The sequence below is a fragment of the Staurois parvus genome, unplaced genomic scaffold (assembly GCF_062004578.1).
Source record: "Staurois parvus isolate SC_StPar_1 unplaced genomic scaffold, SC_StPar_1.0 ptg000696l, whole genome shotgun sequence".
Classification (NCBI taxonomy): Eukaryota; Metazoa; Chordata; class Amphibia; order Anura; family Ranidae; genus Staurois; species Staurois parvus.
This window is the reverse complement of record NW_028318492.1, coordinates 5,649,437-5,667,689: the sequence shown is the minus strand read 5'-3', so window position 1 is coordinate 5,667,689 and position 18,253 is coordinate 5,649,437. Positions and strand designations below refer to the sequence as shown.

Sequence of the window (18,253 nt, the reverse complement as noted above, 5' to 3'; positions counted from 1 at the left end):
AGAAAAAACGTTTTTTTAAAAAAATTTTCTGTGGTTTTTGGTTTGTTTAAGAAAAAATAAAAAACCCAGAGGTGATTAAATACCAGCAAAAGAAAGCTCTATCTGTCTCAAAAAAATGATAAAAAATTTCATATGGGTACAGTGTTGCATGACCACGCAATTGTCATTCAAAGTGTGAGAGCGCTGAAAGCTGGAAATTGTCCTGGGCAGGAAGGGGGTATAAGTGCCCTTTAGGCTAGCGGTTAAAAAAAACAAAAAAACTTTCATGCTCACCTCACAGTGATACTGCAGCTGTCCCATGTCGGCTTTAAAATGAGCGATTACATGACCACTTCTCAAAGCGGAGAGCAGTGACCATCAATCACAGCTCTCTGCTCTGTTCCTTCAGTGCTCACTCGAGCACTGTGCTGGAGACCGGGTGAGTGCAGCTGGCTTTGTCTCTCATTGAGAGCCGGAGCCAGCTGGGATCAGCTCTGTGATGTCAGCTGACAGCGGGCTATAGGCCACTATGAGCCAGCTCTGGATCGCAGGAGAGCAAAAGTAAGTACACTCCTGTGACCCACAAAAGATGTCTGGCCAAAAAGCCATAGCAATAACTTTCTTTTTGCACCCATTTGAGGGAGTGTGTTGGCTGAACAGGACGCACAAGTGTTCTGTGCATCCACATGCAGATAGCCCCATTCACATCCATTGCTCCCAATTTGACATCCGGGTGGGTGTGTCCCTGAACTCACACTGTCTGTGTTTGGGGACATGTGGCCACACAGATGTCAGATTTGGAGTAGTGGCTGTGTCTATGTAGCTGCTGAATAGGACTGGCTGCATGCAGCTGCACAGAACATTTGTGTGTTCCATGCAGGCAAAACACAGCCATCACATGAGTGTATGTTTAGCCCCCGGTCACACTGGTGCGAATTGTCATGCAGTTTGATTGTTTCAAATCGAATGACAATTCGTACCCTAATGTCCCCAATGGAAGCAGTCAGAGTTGAAGTCGCACTGATTTTGAGAGTAGTTCATGCATTACTTTTTGCAAGTTCAGGTGCCACTTGCATGAAGTCGCACAGATGTCTCCAAGTGGCACCTGAAGTCACACTGACATCCGTCTTTGAAATCATGCAAATTCAAGTGGAGTTGCACGATTTCAAAGTCGGATTCAGCGTGACTGAAGTCTTAGGTATGCCTGTGTGAATGAGGCCTATGTGTTGTCACCTAAGCACAGGATATGTGTCATTGACAGCTGAAAAAAAGGGAAAAATGAAAGTTTGTTTCAGGTCTAGACAGGCTTTAACGCCACACAGTTATCAAAATATAAGATTTTTTCGCTATAGTGGGCCTTTAATCAGTGTTACATAAAGACCTATTAAGCCTAATTTGCCTCATTTGGTCTCCATGCTGCTCAGACTTGCAGCCAAACCAGTGTCTTTGATTTTACTAAAGCAAAAGCAGACTATTGTATTTTGCACATCTGTACAACACAGTTACACAGGTTATATAGACTGGTTCCGTGCATTGTACAGTTATTTTGTATCGACACATTAGATGTTAGCAAGCTGACTTCTGTTGCATAATGCATGACTTGTTCTGCAATATAACACACAAGATCTGCAATAATTGACACAAATTGCCGCTGTAGGCCTCAACTCTTTACTTTTCACAAACTAATTTGCATGATACACAAACTAATTAGAGGCACATTAGACATATTTTGAAAACAGGTTTGTAATTGCCTGTGGAAGGCAGAAATCCCAGGTTTTTTTAACTGAGCAGTAAGCAGTAATCACTAATGGAGCAATGTGTTACATGACCCTCTGGCAGTAATGAGAAAGGTGATTTTTTTTTTTTTTTTTGGCTGAGCTACACTCAAACAGAAAAAAATAAATGAGTTCTTTTTGCCTCTTTAAACATTTGTCTAACAGGGATCAATGGGATGGAAAAAATTAATTTTATGCATATCCGGTTAAGTCGACCAATAATGGATTTAATCTAATTAACAAACGCTTTCTTCACATTACTGTTCAGATATCACAATTCGGTTCATTAAAAACTGGACTCCTATCAGGAATTCAAGACATTCTCTGGTTGCAGAAAACAATAAGAGTGTAATGAAGATCAGAAATATTAGATTTTTGTGAAATCAACAACCTCTAAAAAAATTGTTACATGATCACTGATCAAAAGGCAACTCGTAACTAAGTCATCTGATCTGTTAAATTGATCATTGAAATCCTGTGCCCACACAGAGGGTCTTGAGATGGTGCTTTTCTCAGCAGGCAGCGCAGGATTCATTGTATCCTATACCAGGGTATATCCATATACCTTGGAACCAGCAATTTGGCCTCAGGTCTCAGCTGAACTCCAGGTACAATATAACAGACCTGTGCTCAGAGAAAAGTAAGAGTATACTCAGCATTTGATCATCTGCCAGACATGGAGAAACTCTGTTGTAGGGTCTCTCTAGAGGGAAACTAGGAGATTAGAACTGTTGGGACACATAGTTCTGTACCATTTTATGCTGTGATTGGGACTGCTGAGACTTGTAGTTCTCTATTGGCTGTGAACTGTTATCTGGACACAAGGACTCATTTTCCTTATCTGTGGAACCTTTGCTGCCTGTGAACTGTGTGGACCCAAGGCTGTGGCTGGGCTGCATAGGAGTTCCCCTTTCTTTACTTTGGACACAGGAGAAGCTGCGTTTGAGCCTCCTTACTTGTCCTATTGTAGTTCTTGCGATTCTGCTGAATGGTTCCTGCTGAGCCATATTGCTGCCATTTTGATTCTTCTCAGCTGTCCCTATTGCACGATATTGCTACTTCAGAACTCTTGACTTTCCATTTTTGCTGTACCATATTTCTGCTCTGTGATTGATCCCTGCAGATTGTTCCTGACTGTACTATACTACTGTCCTTAATCTCGACCTACCGTAGTAATAAAATCTCTGTTTGCTGAACTCCTTTACTTGAAGAAAATCCCTGATTCTAGGATCCTAAACCTCAATTCTGAAGAGCAGCAGTTCAAGATAAGAGGAAGACATTTACAAAACAGAAATATACTGCTTACTGAAGTAGCAATTATCATGATATATATATATATATATATATATATATATATATATACATACACTGTGGATATAAAAAGTCTACACACCCCTGTTCAAATGTCAGGTTTCTGTGATGTAAGAAAATTAGACAAAGATAAATCATTTTAGAACGTTTTCCACCTTTAATGTAACCTATAAACCGTACAGCTCAGTTAAACAACAAATTGAAATCTTTTAGGTGGAGGGAAGTATAAATAAAAAACTAATATAGTATGGGTGCATTAGTGTGCACACCCTTAAACTAATACTTTGTTGAAGCACCTTTTGATTTTATTACAGCACTCAGTTTTTTTGGGTATGTGTCTTATCAGCATGGCACATCTTGACTTTGCAATATTTGCCCACTTCCTTGCAAAAACACTCCAAATCTGTCAGAGCTCCTGTGCACAGCCCTCTTTAGACCGCCCCACAGATTTTCAATCGGATTTAGGTCTGGGCTCTGGCTGGGCCATTCTAAAACTTTAATCTTCTTCTGGTGAAGCCATTTATTTGCTGATTTGGATGTATGCTTTGGGTCATTGTCATGCTGAAAGATGAAGTTCCTCTTCGTGTTCACCTTTCTAGCAAGAGTCTGAAGGTATTTGGAACTGTTCATAATTCCCTCTACCTTGACTAAGGCCCCAGTTTCATCTGAAGCAAAACAGCTGCCACCACCATGCTTCACTGTGGGTATGGTGTTCTTTTGGTGATGTGTAGTGTTGTTTTTGTGCCAAACATATCTTTTGGAATTATGGCCAAAAATTTAAACCTTGGTTTCATCAGACCATAACAAATTTTTCCACATACTTTTGGGAGACTTCAGACGTGTGTTTGCAACATTTAGGCAGGTTTGGATGTTTTTCTTTGGAAGAAAAGGCTTCCGTCTTGCCACTCTACCCTGTAGCGTAGACATATGAAGAATACGGGAGATTGTTGTCACACGTACCATACAGCCAGTACCTGCCAGATATTCCTGCAGCTCCTTTAATGTTGCTGTAGGCCTCATGACAGCCTCCCAGACCACTTTTCTTCTTGTCTTTTCATCAATTTTGGAGGGACATCCAGTTCTTAGTAATGTCACTGTTGCACCATATTTTCTCCACTTGATAATGACTGTCTTCACTGTGTTCCATGGTATATCTAATGCCTTGGAAATTCTTTTGTACCCTTCTCCTGAATGATGCTTTGGAAGCTCTCTGCGAACCATGACTTTTGCTGTAGGATGCGATTAAGAAAATATTGGGAAAGACCAACTAGAACAGCTGAACTTTATTTGGGGTTAATCAGAGGCACTTTAAATGATGGCAGGTGTGTACTGACTCCTATTTAACATGATTTTGAATGTGATTGCTTCATTCTGAACACAGCTACATCCCCAGTTATAAGAGGGTATGCACACTTATGCAACCACATTATTTTAGTTTTTTTATGTTTACTTCCTCCCATAAAAGATTGCAGTTTGTTTTTCAATTGAGTTGTACAGTTTATAGGTCACATTAAAGGTGGAAAATGTTCTGAAATTATTTATCTTTGTCTCATCTTTTTACATCACAGAAACCTGACATTTTATATCATATATATATATATATATATATATATATATATATATAAAAAACACATACACATGTGTACAGGATTTGTATTAAAAAATGTATCTATTAAAGTGATTGTAAAAACCTCTGCCATTAAATATGAAGAAAGCATATCCCTATGTAGTGTGTGCTTGTCTCAATACAGAGCACCAATTGTAATTTATTTCCTCTACCTTGTTCCTCTGCTATCTGCATGAGTCACTTCTGACAAGTTTTCCTGACACCAAGAGGTAAAAAGGTCTAAGGCAAGGGATCTCCGGTCTACAACCTGTGACTGACAGCCTCAGCTCTGTTTCTGTGTGTCCTATCCCTCCAATCAGCTCTCACTGAGTCTTGCAGCATGTAACTTCAGCTCCCTGCCCACTGCTTGCAAAAAGCTCAGACAAGCTGTATAAATTCTGCAGAAGAGAAGACTGCAGATAAACAGGTACAAATTATGTAGAAGGATTTTTTTCATCTCTGTGTATCACCTGAGGCTAGTGACTTTACTAGGTATATGTAAGGGTTACAACCACTTTAATTTTAGAGGTCAGTTGATTTTGCATGTACAGTAAGATCAGCGAGTGTGGCCAGACACACTTACACTAGCTCTAGCTTAACTTATGGAAATGAGCAACTCCACTCAAAACAAATAAGCAGAGCAGAAGAAGGAGAGGGTAATAATCAAAATAGCCTCACTACTGTGCCTGTGCACCATCCTCAAATGAGTACTGGAATAAACCTCACAGACTGCTATGAAGCCAACGCCTAAAGTTTAAGAGTGGCCTTCAGATTACCACAACAGTGAGTACAGAGCTTCATGGAATGGGTTTCCATGGCCGAGCAGCTGCATCCAAGCCTTACATCACCAAGTGCAATGCAAAGCAATTTGATTTCCAAAAGAACGGTAATTACCTGACTGCACTGAACCAAGTTTAAAGTTTGGTGGAGGGGGGATTATAGTGTGGGGTTGTTTTTCAGGGGTTGGGCATGGCCCCTTAGTTCCAATGAAAGGAAATCTTTAGGCGTCAGCATACCAAGACATTTTGGACAAATTCATACTCCCAACTTTGTCGGAACAGTTTCTCATCCAACATGACTGCACAAAGCAAGGTTCATAAAGACATGGATGAGCAAGTTTGGGGTGGAGGAACTTGACTTGCCTGCACCCGACCTGTCCTCAACCTGAAAGAACACCTTTGGGATGATATAGAGCGGAGACTGCAAAGCCTTCTTCTCAGACATCAGTGCCTGACCTCACAAATGCGCTTCTGGAAGAATGGTCAAACATTCCCATAGATACACTCCTAAACCTTCTGGACAGCCTTCCCAGAAGAGTTGAAGCTGTTATAGCTGCAAAGGGTAGGCTAACTAAATATTGAACCCTACAGACTAAGACTGGGATGCTATTAAAGTTCATGTGTGTGTAAAGGCAGGCATCCCAATACTTTTGGCTATATGGTGTATATACTGTCTTGCATAGATTTGCTGGGGTTTTTTGTGCAGATGTGCTTTAAAAACAACAAACCCTGCAAATAGATCACAAACAAATAACCATTTGTCACTTTTTATTAGAGAATCTCTAAAAAAAAAAGTCAACAGAAACCGTTGCCTTCAAATGCTGTCTTCATCCACATGACCATGTTTCAAAACTTACCTCTTTAGGATTGAAATGAAGAGTACATTCCAGAGTCTCTTTCTCTTCTAAATCCACAGTATAAAGATAGGGGTACAATTGACTAATCTCAACAGCTAAAACAGAAAGATTTTGCAGGTGAAATAACAGGAAGCTGTAAGAAATTCTATCTTAAATAAAAATTCTTTACTGGTATCAAAAAGAAAAGTGATGTTTTTTAGCACTCCTAGTTTCCAGTCTTAGAAAGACAATATGCTTAGCAATCAGTGAGATTATAATAAACTGTATACAATGAGATGGAGGGTAGAATAAATAGCAAAAAATAAAATAGTGAGTGGAACGATCTGTATACAATGAGAAGAAGAGTAGAATAAAAGGTAAAATTAAAATAGAGAGTAGAATAAACTGTATACAATGAGATAGTAGATTTGAAAGCAGAATAGAGAATAGAATAAACTATATACAATGAGATGGAGAGTAGGAGAAAAAGTAAAAAATAGAATAGAAAGATATAAAATATAAAGGCTATAAGGGGCTTCTGTTTTTTATCCTGTGTATATATACAAGTACCTGAATCTTCTTTGAAAGACAGTGAAAAATCCTCATACTTAGAAAGATCAAATTCTACTTTTGCACGTGCTGCTCCTTTATTCTGAAGCAAAAATGGTATAGCCTGGGTAGAATTTACATATACACCAGGGAAAAGAAATGAACTCTGGAAAATAAAAAATAAAGAAAAACAATTAAGTACACCTTCCATATAGTCTCCACATTTCTGACATCCTCATTCAGAACCTAACTTAATTTTTCCAGCACAGCCACAATTCCCAGACTTCAAAGTAAACACATTTGATAACACTTCGGACTGGCCTTGTCATGTTTTCTGTGGTGTGTGATGGAAAAAGTGGGCTTATTGAAAAAAAAAATTGTAGTTCTATAAAAAATGTAGTCCCCAAGGGTGGAAAATAACAGAGCAGCATATCTCATAATTGAAAAGAGCTTTGCTGTTCTTGCAGAACCTCATTAAAATGCACATGCATTTTACAGCAATCAAATGTAATATGAGGAAAAGGGTAGAACAAGTAGCCATGGGACATAGTTTTTCTAGTGATGTATGCTTTCGATTTGGATCACAAAGGTGATTAAATTTCTATGCTACTGAGAGCTGTAACTACTTGTTGACAATCATCACTTTAGAGCACAATGAGATAGATTTTCTAAAGTAGCAGATGCTTAAAAAAGAAGTTTTGAGTTTTGGGGTTTTGAAAAAAACACCATTATACTCACTTAGGTGGATGACTGCCGGTCAACGTCTCTCTGCTCTGCCCCTCCAGTGCTTGCTGAAGCTCTAGGCTGTGGAGTAGGTGGGAGGGGCTGCCTCAGGCTCTCAGCGGATCGCTGAGAGGCTGAGCCAGGTGCCTGTACAAGCTTCTAGGTGGACACTATCCATAAAGTTGGGATCTTTTTGGAGCCTGGATCGGCTTTGTGACTTCAGCTGACAATGGGCTTCAGCCCGCTGTTTGCTGAAAACAGATTACAGGAGTGCAGAATGAACTGCACTCTTGCGATCCATAGGAGATGTAGAGCCAAAATAGCTTTGGCTATACTTCTACTTTAATATCAACATTCATCAAGATTGTTTTCTCTTAGTTAAGGTATTACGTTGTGGTGGTTTATGATAACATGTATTCTAAATAAACAGGGCGGTGTCAACTCCCTTGAACAAAATATTGCAGTGCCTCCAGCCATTAAAATATGGCAAATATTTAAGAAACCAATGATTTGGACACCTTTATATTTTGATCACCACTTAATAATATTCCTTGAGTTCTTTTCACCAATGTGATTTCGATACCATATACACAAAATTTTCCTTTTTGATAAATACATTTATGTACAAATATTTATATATATATATATATATATATATATTAATACAAACGCAAATTACTGGTGATGAATATTTTCGTACACACAATCAAAGATATAGTACGCTAATCTCTATGGTATAATACAATATATGGTTATCAAATGACTTAAAACAAATTTTAGAGGGGTTAGTTGCAACCTATAGTGCTTCAGATATTATTTCCAATTACCCGTGGCCGTAGGGAAATAAGAAAGTATCTCTGATAATTAGCACCACAAAAACACTACAAATCAGTTAGTATACAGTATATGATTTCAGAACCAATACTCAAACAGTTACATTAATAATTATTCAGATAACTTTAGGACACTCTTAATCACACAATAAAATGTTATAAACCTTAATAAGTTTAAATATAAAAGAAAATTTCAGTATTTTGGCACAGTCTCACCACTGCCAGAATTTCAATTTTTGAGGTCTCCCAGTGGGATGCAATTGGGAAAAGAAATGTTTCTGGTCAGTCAGGCACCAGAATTTAAATCAGCATTTGCGTCTCTGGTGAAAATCTTTTCCTTCAAAATGGCCTTCAAAAACAAAATGGCAGCTGGAAGTTCTCAGCAAGATGGCCGCAGGTAGCAGGAAGCAAGTGAGTATAGTGCAGTATATAGTAGTAGTAGAGTAGTTAAGAAGTTGTTTCAGAAGTAGCTCAGAAGTGATCAAGAAGTGATTTTTAGAAGTAGTTTCCAATTTGAGGTGGCATTTTTATACCATACAAGTCCTTTGTTCCGAAGGACCCCCCAACGGGCTTGTTGATTGGATGGTTAAGAAGTCTGTGTACCTTTAGAAGTTCCTTACCTGTCCACCGGGGACAGTCAGGTATCACAAATGAACTGGTGATCTTAATGATGACTCACACTTTGATATAAACAGTATGTGTTTATGGATAAAATATATGGGTCCTATTCAGGTATAAATGATTTCCCAACTAACTCTGGAATAAGGACCATAGAAATATGTGAATATATTTGGTGTCTCATTTTTCTGATATGAGCTGTATTGGGATTGCTGATTTTTTCATGAAATGGCGGATCTCTGTATAATGATGGCATAATTTGTTCTGGTATTATCTCGTGTGCTTAGTTCCCGTTCATCAGATGATTTATACCATCTCTCTCTCCGTCTTGATATAGACGCAAGTGTTCTTGTAACTTATTTGGAGATATGTATTTTACCCAACTCACAAACCATCTTATATTTTATAACTTCATGATCTTTAGTTGAGTGATATGCAGTACCCAACTTTGTTAAATAGATCTTGGTGTGTGGGTATATACCTATATTTTTTTTGTAATATATTACCTGAATTAGGTCTTTTCTCATGCTGGTTTTAATGTTCAAGGAGACATGTCCTGTAGAAGATCCCCATCCATTGTTGGGTAATTTGGGTAAACAGACATTTTAAGCCTCCCTTTTGTTATTTACTGGACTGGATTTTAACCTTTGAGTATTCAAAAACCCTTTTGTTATTTACTGGACTGGATTTTAACCTTTGAGAATTCAATAGCTGATTGTGATAGCTCAGAGGTTTTGTTTGGTGATCACACATCTCCCAAGGTTCTGTGATAGAGTAAGAGGTCCCACCATTGTCATTTTCTGGTACTATGCTGGAGCATCTGCAAAAACTCAAATAGTGTAGTTTAATCTTTTTGTATTTTAAACAGGTCTCTTCCACTCATTGTTTATGGTAGCTTCCTGGAATGTCACTTGCAGTTGATCAACTATTTAACCCATGATAGTCAGCTTTTAAGATGTTCTTTTGGGTAATATAATTTTTCTTTATAAATAGTCCAAAAATCACTACAACGTCCTGTGATGATATTGAGAACTGGGCACCCCACAAACTGCATGAGAAGACAGGGCAGTACAGGGCAGCCATGCTGTTTGAAATTTATAAGTTAGCAATGACATTTTTTACAATAGAAGACACATAGCAGCACTGATCCCCTTTTAGTCTATGACTATAACTCCAGGAGTGCATCTGCTTAGCAATTTAACTTCAGTAGACATTTCTCCAAAGGTCTGGAAACTTCAAATGAACTGTCATTTCAACCCTGGGATTGCTAATAGTATCAGGCTTATTACCTGTCATAAATAGTTTAGCTTGTAAACTAGCAGAGTACACATTTCTGACTGGCTATTCCTACTTGCATATTCAAAACTTAAAGTGGTTGTAAGCCTACACCTATACTTAGTGAAGTGACTGGCCTCAGGTGGTACATATAAGGTGTACCTGTTTATCTGAGGACATCTGTCTGCAACACACAGAATTTGCACAGAATCTGTCATCTCTCAACAGCAAAAAGCAAGGGGTAGGAATCTGTATTCAAACACTACATAGCTAAGGTTGAAGAACACTGAGCCCTGATTGGAGGGAAGGGACACACCCTCCTCCTCACACTTCATGGAGAACAAGTGCAGCTGTGGCTGTCAATCACAGGCTGTGTGCTGGAGCTCTCTTCTCCCGCCACCATTTTTTTCTTGGTGTAAGGAAAAGCTGTCAGAAGTGACTTAAGCAGATAACTGAATAATCAAGCAGCGGAGGGAAATCACACTTAATGCTTTGGATAGAGACAAGTACCGAGTATTGGTGGATTTGCATTGTTCAGATATCATTTCTCAGGTTTACAACCACTTTAAGTGTGTTTCCTAACTCTTGAGCTGATAACAGTGCAGCAAGAATAATGTTATATTTACCTGTATCAGTTAATTAGCAGCATTTTAGGTGCAATCACAATAATATAAGAAGGTGCCGGAGGCAGTTTAGGCACATTCCACTCCTAGGTGAAATAACGCATCATATTTGTATTCATTCAAAAGGTAATCTCATACTGGACAATAATATACAAGTGACCACAATGCACCCTGTACGTATTCTAAGTCAGTGTTTCTCAACCTTTTTTCAGTCAAGGCACCCTTTAAAATTATGGGGAGTTCCAAGGCAGCCTTTAAAATTATGGACAGTCTTGAGGCACCCCAGTCTAAAATGGGGTGCCTAAAGACTGTCCATAATTTTAAAAGGGCACCCTATTCTAAAATGTGAAAAACTATTCTAATAGTTTTATATAACAAAGCAACATCTACACACCCAACATTAGAGGTCATTTATTCTTCCAACGCAAATACACTTTTGCACACTTGTACTGAGTAGTATTCCAATGCTTCTCTTCTTCCTCAGTTTTTCTCCATCACTGAGCTAATGTGACCCCAGCATGGATGGAAAGGTATAGGGGAGGGTCAAACTAGGTAGCTGACATCATCCTTATCAACTGATGATGTCATTGTTTGGCAGGACACCAGCGCACAATTAAATTGGAGCACAATGAAAACCTGTGACTTTGTATAACTAAAAGGCAGGCTTGTTCCACACGCTGGCTTGTATACACATTTTGGGCAATTTTTAGACATTTTGCCAAGGCACCCATGAACAAACCTCAAGGCACCCCAGGGTGCCTGGGCATCCTGGTTGAGAAAAGCTGTTCTAAGATATTAATTTTAAAAAAAACTGTATCTGAGAGAGTGGCAGCTGCATGGTCACAAACACTGTGACATCCCATTGGTCACTCTTCAGACATGACAATGGAAATCACATGGATCTCAATGAAGCCTTTTCATATCAACAGAATGCAGCTTGCAATGCAACTTTAGGTAGGGTGCATGTGCTACTTTGGTGCGATGCAGTGCAATATTTGCCCCTTAGACTTCAATGGAAACACATCAAAATTGCATTTAGATGCGTTTTTGATGCATTTTGTGATTCTGTTGCATTTTTCCCAAACTATTCTCCTCCTCCCTTCCCCTGCAGAAATCACACCAGTATGAAAATTGTGTCAAAAACGTATCAATGTGCATTGCAGTTGGACTACATAATCACCATGAAGCCCTGTTGAAATCCGTGCTGCCTTCAGTCAAGGAGTGGCTGCAGAAGGTACAGGACATTATGGAGATGGAAGAGTGGAGACATCAATGTACACATACTTATGATAAGTTCTATAGATGTTGGGTCCCACATTTTCTCACCTCTGACAGGTATAAACAATTAATGGCGTAATTGTATTTCATTCTGAAAAACGTGTTTCTGTTGTTAGCACCCTTCAGGGACCTTTTGACCAAGACAGATTATATACTGTATATGTTTTCTATGGATATTTTATCATCTGTTTGCCCCTTTTCTGATACACCCCCCGATCCATTTCCCCCCTCCCATTTTTCATTTTTTTCTCTCTTTCTGCATTCCTGTTTGGTTTGTGTAAGAATTCACCTGATAATGTTTATTATTTACGAGCTGAACATTTTGACTCTGGCATATGTAACATTGTTATATTTCTTGCCAGACCTTTTTGGTCCTCTTCCTGGAATGTACTTTTGTTTTTCCTTTGTTTTTGGTCTTTTGTGTGTTGACGTACATGAAAATAAAACTAAAGATTAAAAAAAAAAAAAAGTAGTCTCTGCTCAGGTAGATAATTGGGCCTGTTGATTTCACTATGCAGTAAACTACAAACAAATGGGTAAATGTCTCAAAAGAAAAGAGATTTAACCATATATCTAAAAAAAAAAAAACTGTGTGTCTACCTAGCTTTAGTGGAAGACAGCATGTGGAAGAGTAGTGACACAATTGTAATTTCAGGATATGACAGTGGCGGCAAACTCTTCCCATGCTCAGCATCTATACAGTGCCCTTATGCAGCTCAGTGCTACTGTGGTGGATCTTTATTGGAAACACAGTCAGGTCTTATCAACCTTCCAAAGAACCTCAGAATCATCATAGCTAAGGGTAATTTCTACTATACCTTTCCATCTCCTTCAAACCACTTTTTTTTCTCCTGCAATCCAGATGCCCTGCGCCTGTATCCGCTAAAACTATTATTATCATCATTTGTACAGAATAGGTATGATGGCTCTGCTCATTATGAAATCAGGGAACGGACACAAAAATTAGGATATAAAAACATATTTAAAAAATGAACATATGAGGCAAATATTTCAAATGTTAAATGTCAGGCATGTATCTCAGAAAGATATAATTAGGCTGTTTCAGAAAAAGTATGATGTATTGATGGCCCTTATAAATGATAAATAAAAGCCATGAACAGAAAATGTCAAATTCATTTTGTGCAATAATGAATACCAATAAAGCAACTGTAAATGACTTACATGACATTTATGGTGTTCATTAATTACTACAAGTGTCACTAGTGGTTAAAAAAAAGTCAGAAAAAAAAGTTATATTAATTAAAAGCTGTAAAAAGAACAGACACAAATTATTTAGGTGTGTTTAGAATAAATATGATGGCCATCATTTGAGTCATTTATAACAATATTCAACAGGTTTTAGTAAAAACAGAATAACTAGATACTAAATAGTTGACCACCCCCTCCTCCTCAAAAAACTACACTCCCTCGGCCTCAGAGATTCCGCTCTCTCCTGGCTCTCGTCCTACCTATCACAACGCTCCTTCAGCGTTACCTATAATGCTACCACCTCCCCCTCACTCCCCCTCTCTGTTGGCGTCCCTCAAGGCTCCGTCCTCGGGCCCCTTCTCTTCTCCATCTACACCTCCTCCCTTGACCAACTCATGCACTCTCACGGCTTCAACTACCACCTCTATGCCGACGACACACAAATCTATCTCTCAACCCCTCGCCTCACCCCCTCAGTCTCCACCCGAATCACAAACCTACTACATGACATATCAGACTGGATGTCGCTCCACTTCCTTGAACTGAGCCTCTCCAAAACCAAGCTCCTAGTCTTCCCCCCAGCCCGCACACCACCCCCCATTGACTTCTCCATCACGTCCAACAATGCCACTATCAGGCCCGCCCCGCAGGCCAGAGTACTTGGTGTCATTCTGGACTCCAACCTATCCTTCCAGCCCCAAGTCCAATCATTAACAAACTCATGCAGACTCCACCTCCGCAACATGGCCAAAATCCGCACATTCCTAACCCCAGAAACCACTAAACAGCTCATCTACTCCCTCATCATATCACTTCAGTCGATCCTGAATACGGCAGCCAGACTCATTCACCTTACCAACCGCTCCGTTTCCACCACCCCCCTCTGCCAATCCCTCCACTGGCTTCCGATTGCACAACGGATCAAATTCAAAATCCTATCACTGACGTACAAAGCTGTCCATCATACTGCCCCAAATTACATCACCGACCTAATATCCAAGTACCACCCAACACGCACACTCCGCTCCTCTCAAGACCTCCTTCTTTCTAGTTCCCTGGTCTCCTCCTCCCATGCTCGCCTCCAGGATTACTCCAGGGCGTCACCCATCCTCTGGAACTCCCTACCCCAATCCATCAGGCTATCACCTACTCTCCTCTCATTTAGGCGCACCCTGAAAACCTACCTCTTCAGGGAAGCCTACCCCACCCCCTGCTAATTGCTGACCTCCTCCACTCTTCCTACTACTCCATCCCCCCCAGCTATCTCTCCTGTACCACTATCCCCTCCCTCCTAGATTGTAAGCTCGAAGGAGCAGGGCCCTCGAACCCTCGTGTATCACATTGTATTGTTATTGTACTGTCGCATGTACTGTCTCCCATTGTAATGTACAGCGCTGAGCAAACTATTGGCGCTTTATAAATACTGTATAATAATAATAATAAATATTGTTTATATTTGCTGACTTGCAAAATGAGACACTGGGCTTCCTCTGGTAGCTGGTTATGGGCCAAAACTTAGGTTTTGGTCACATGGTATTTGCAAAAAAGGCTTTAAGACAATGATATTCAGGCAGAGACAGCCAATTAGCAGTTCTGCCTGAACAATGAGCCATTAAAGTAGAGTGTAACCCCTTGTAGCAGCCTCTTCACTTTTTGATTTGCCCTTTTCACTCTTACAAAAATGTTTAAAAAAATGTTGTACCTTGCGCTTGTGTATTTTTGTGCTCCAAGGCAGCACCTCCTGCTTCTTGGCTTAAGCCGGGCCCTGCTGCCTCCTAGGATTGCTCCATCAAAGCTATCCCAGGAGGAAGTGTTTTGTGCATCTCTGCATGTGTGAGTTTTCTCTGTATGTGCATAAGAGCCATGAGCAACTAGTGTGCTCATACACAAGGAACTGACAACAATTGTGCACATGCTCAAAAAACTGTGCACAGTTGGATTTTTGGACATAGAAGATTCTTATGAAAATATAAGGACACTTGGAATTTACCATTATTTTATGTGTTGTAGTTATGGGTGTGGATTGTTTCAGATATATCGGGATGAGTTAAACTCATATATTTTATGCATGATTCTATGTTTTGATATATGCGCATATGATACACGCATGTCCACTGAACATACTTTATTATAAGATTTCATTTTATGGGGGATTTTTATCGTTTGTAGTTATGGGTGTGGGTTTTTTCAGATATATGGTGATGAGTAAAATGCATATATTTTACATATGATTCTATGTTTTGACATATATATACGCATATGATACACGCCTGTCCACTGTACATACTTTATTATAAGATTTAGTTTGAGTATTGTTCCAGATATATTGTGATGACATAAACACATACGTTCTACACATGTTCTATGTTTGGACATAAATGCATGGGATACACACATATCCACCTAATTATTATTATTATACAGTATTTATAAAGCGCTAATAGTTCGCTCAGCGCTGTACATTATAAAGGGGAACAGAACAACAACAATACAATGCAAAACATGAGGGGATCGAGGGCCCTGCTCTTTCGAGCTTACAATCTAGGAGGGAGGGGATGGTGGCACAGGAGGAGATAGCTGTGGGGGATGGGGTGGTAGGAAGAGTGGCGAGGTTGGCAAGTTAGCAGGGGTGGGGTAGGCTTCCCTGAAGTGGTGGGTTTTCTGGGTGCGCCTAAAGGAGAGGAGAGTAGGTGATAATCTGATGGGTTGGGGCAGGGAGTTCCAGAGGATGGGTGACGCCCTGGAGAAATCCTGGAGGCGAGCATGGGAGGAGGAGACCAGGGAACTAGAGAGAAGGAGGTCTTGAGAGGAGCGGAGTGTGCGTGTTGGGTGGTACTTGGATATTAGGTCGGTGATGTAATTTGGGGCAGTATGATGGACAGCTTTGTACGTCAGTGATAGGATTTTGAATTTGATCCGTTGCGCAATCGGAAGCCAGTGGAGGGATTGGCAGAGGGGGGTGGCGGAAATGGAGCGGTTGTAAAGGTGAATGAGTCTGGCTGCCGTATTCAGGATCGACTGAAGCGGGGATAGCCAGCGGCGAGGCAGGCCAGTGAGGAGGGAGTTGCAGTAATCGAGTTGTGATATGATGAGGGAGTGGATGAGCTGTTTAGTGGTTTCTGGGGTTAGGAACGTGCGTATTTTGGCGATGTTGCGGAGGTGGAGTCTGCACGAGCTTGTTAAAGATTGGACTTGGGGCTGGAAGGGTAGTTTGGAGTCCAGAATGACACCAAGTACTCTGGCCTGCGGGCGGGTTTGATGGTGGCGTTGTTGGACATGATGGAGAAGTCAATGGGGGGTGGTGTCCGGGCTGGGGGAAGACAAGAAACTCGGTTTTGGAGAGGTTCAGTTTAAGAAGTGGAGCGACATCCGGTCTGATATGTCGTTTAGTAGATTTGTGATTCGGGCGGAGACTGAGGGGGTGAGGAGAGGGGTTGAGAGATAGATTTGTGTGTTGTCGGCATAGAGGTGGTAGTTGAAGCCGTGAGAGTGTATGAGTTGGCCAAGGGAGGAGGTGTAGATGGAGAAGAGAAGGGGCCCGAGGACGGAGACTTGAGGGACCCCAACAGAGAGGGGGAGTGAGGGGGAGGTGGTAGTATTATAGGGAACGCTGAAAGAGCGCTGTGACAGGTAGGATGAGAACCAGGAGAGAGCAGAATCTCTGAGGCCAAGGGAGTGTAGTTTTTTGAGGAGGAGGGGGTGGTCGACTGTGTCGAAGGCCGCAGAGAGGTCAAGGAGTAGGAGCACTGAATAGTGGCCATTAGCTTTGGCGGTTAGCAGGTCGTTGGAGAGTTTAAGTAAGGCAGTTTCGGTGGAGTGTAGGGGACGGAAGCCAGACTGTAGTGGATCGAGGAGGTTGTTGTCGTTGAGGTGAGAGCTTAGGCGGGTGTAGACTAGGCGCTCGAGGAGTTCGGATGTAAATGGGAGCAGGGAGATGGGTCTGAGGTTGTTCGGGTCATTGGGGTCCAGGGAGGGCTTTTTAAGTATGGGGGTGATGTGTGCATGTTTCAGAGGGGAGGGGTAATATCTTTATTATATAATTTTTTGTGATATTGCACAGAACATAACAATTTATCACTAGGAAGATTTGGTACTGTGTGGCACTTATACTGTTTTTTTGTGGAAACACAAAAAGTGTGAGCAGAAATACTAACATTAGTTATACATAGCTTTTAGATATTATTTTCTTTCATTAGTTTGCACTGTCTTAGGGTGATTGCGCTGAGGTTTTTCACTATAGTATTTTATATAATGTGCGGCTTTACTGCTCAATATCACAAACTAGGTTTCACCCTTGTAACTGGACATGTTATTTAGATGTAAATGACGCTTTTTTATGTTGTTAGAATTTGTGGTCTTTTCAGAACACATAATACTTTGCTGATGACTAGCTGGAGTTATCCAGGAGGAACAGACACAATTTCAGCTTTCCCTGCAAACACCAAATTATGTACTAATGTGTTTATTTGTCTAAGGCAGCCAGTGTGAAATGCGTTCATACTATGTGACTTATTTATTTTAAGTAAGTATTTCAAGCACATGCTACCAGTGTCTAAAACTATAATAGCTGTCTCCCAGGATTACAGCAAATATCCACATGTCAAAATAAATTGAGGCAAACCTCATACTTACAACAGAAATATTTACTTCTGGTGGTAAAACTGATCCTCCAATTCTTAATTCTAAATTCTTTGTATTCCGCACTGACACCTGATGGAGAGGACAAGATTATAATTCTCATGGTGTTTATCATATAATGACACAATAAAATGGCTATTCATATCAATGATAAACCTTGGAAGTGGGACTCCAGAAAAAAAAACATACACAGTTGAAACAAAATACAGTATGTTTACTGT

The 18,253-nt window shown here is 40.3% G+C and overlaps 1 protein-coding gene across 1 annotated transcript in view; it reads right to left on the bottom strand.

Moving 5' to 3' along the window:
- CFAP47 (cilia and flagella associated protein 47) overlaps positions 1 to 18,253 on the bottom strand; it is a 772,366-nt gene that overhangs the window by 658,690 nt on the left and 95,423 nt on the right. The window contains exons 20-22 of the mRNA XM_089653003.1: positions 18,027 to 18,104; positions 6,857 to 7,001; positions 6,308 to 6,402 (exon numbers count right to left, since the gene is read on the bottom strand). Coding sequence (XP_089509129.1) covers positions 6,308 to 6,402; positions 6,857 to 7,001; positions 18,027 to 18,104 — 318 coding nt within the window. The remainder of the gene's footprint in view (positions 1 to 6,307; positions 6,403 to 6,856; positions 7,002 to 18,026; positions 18,105 to 18,253) is intronic.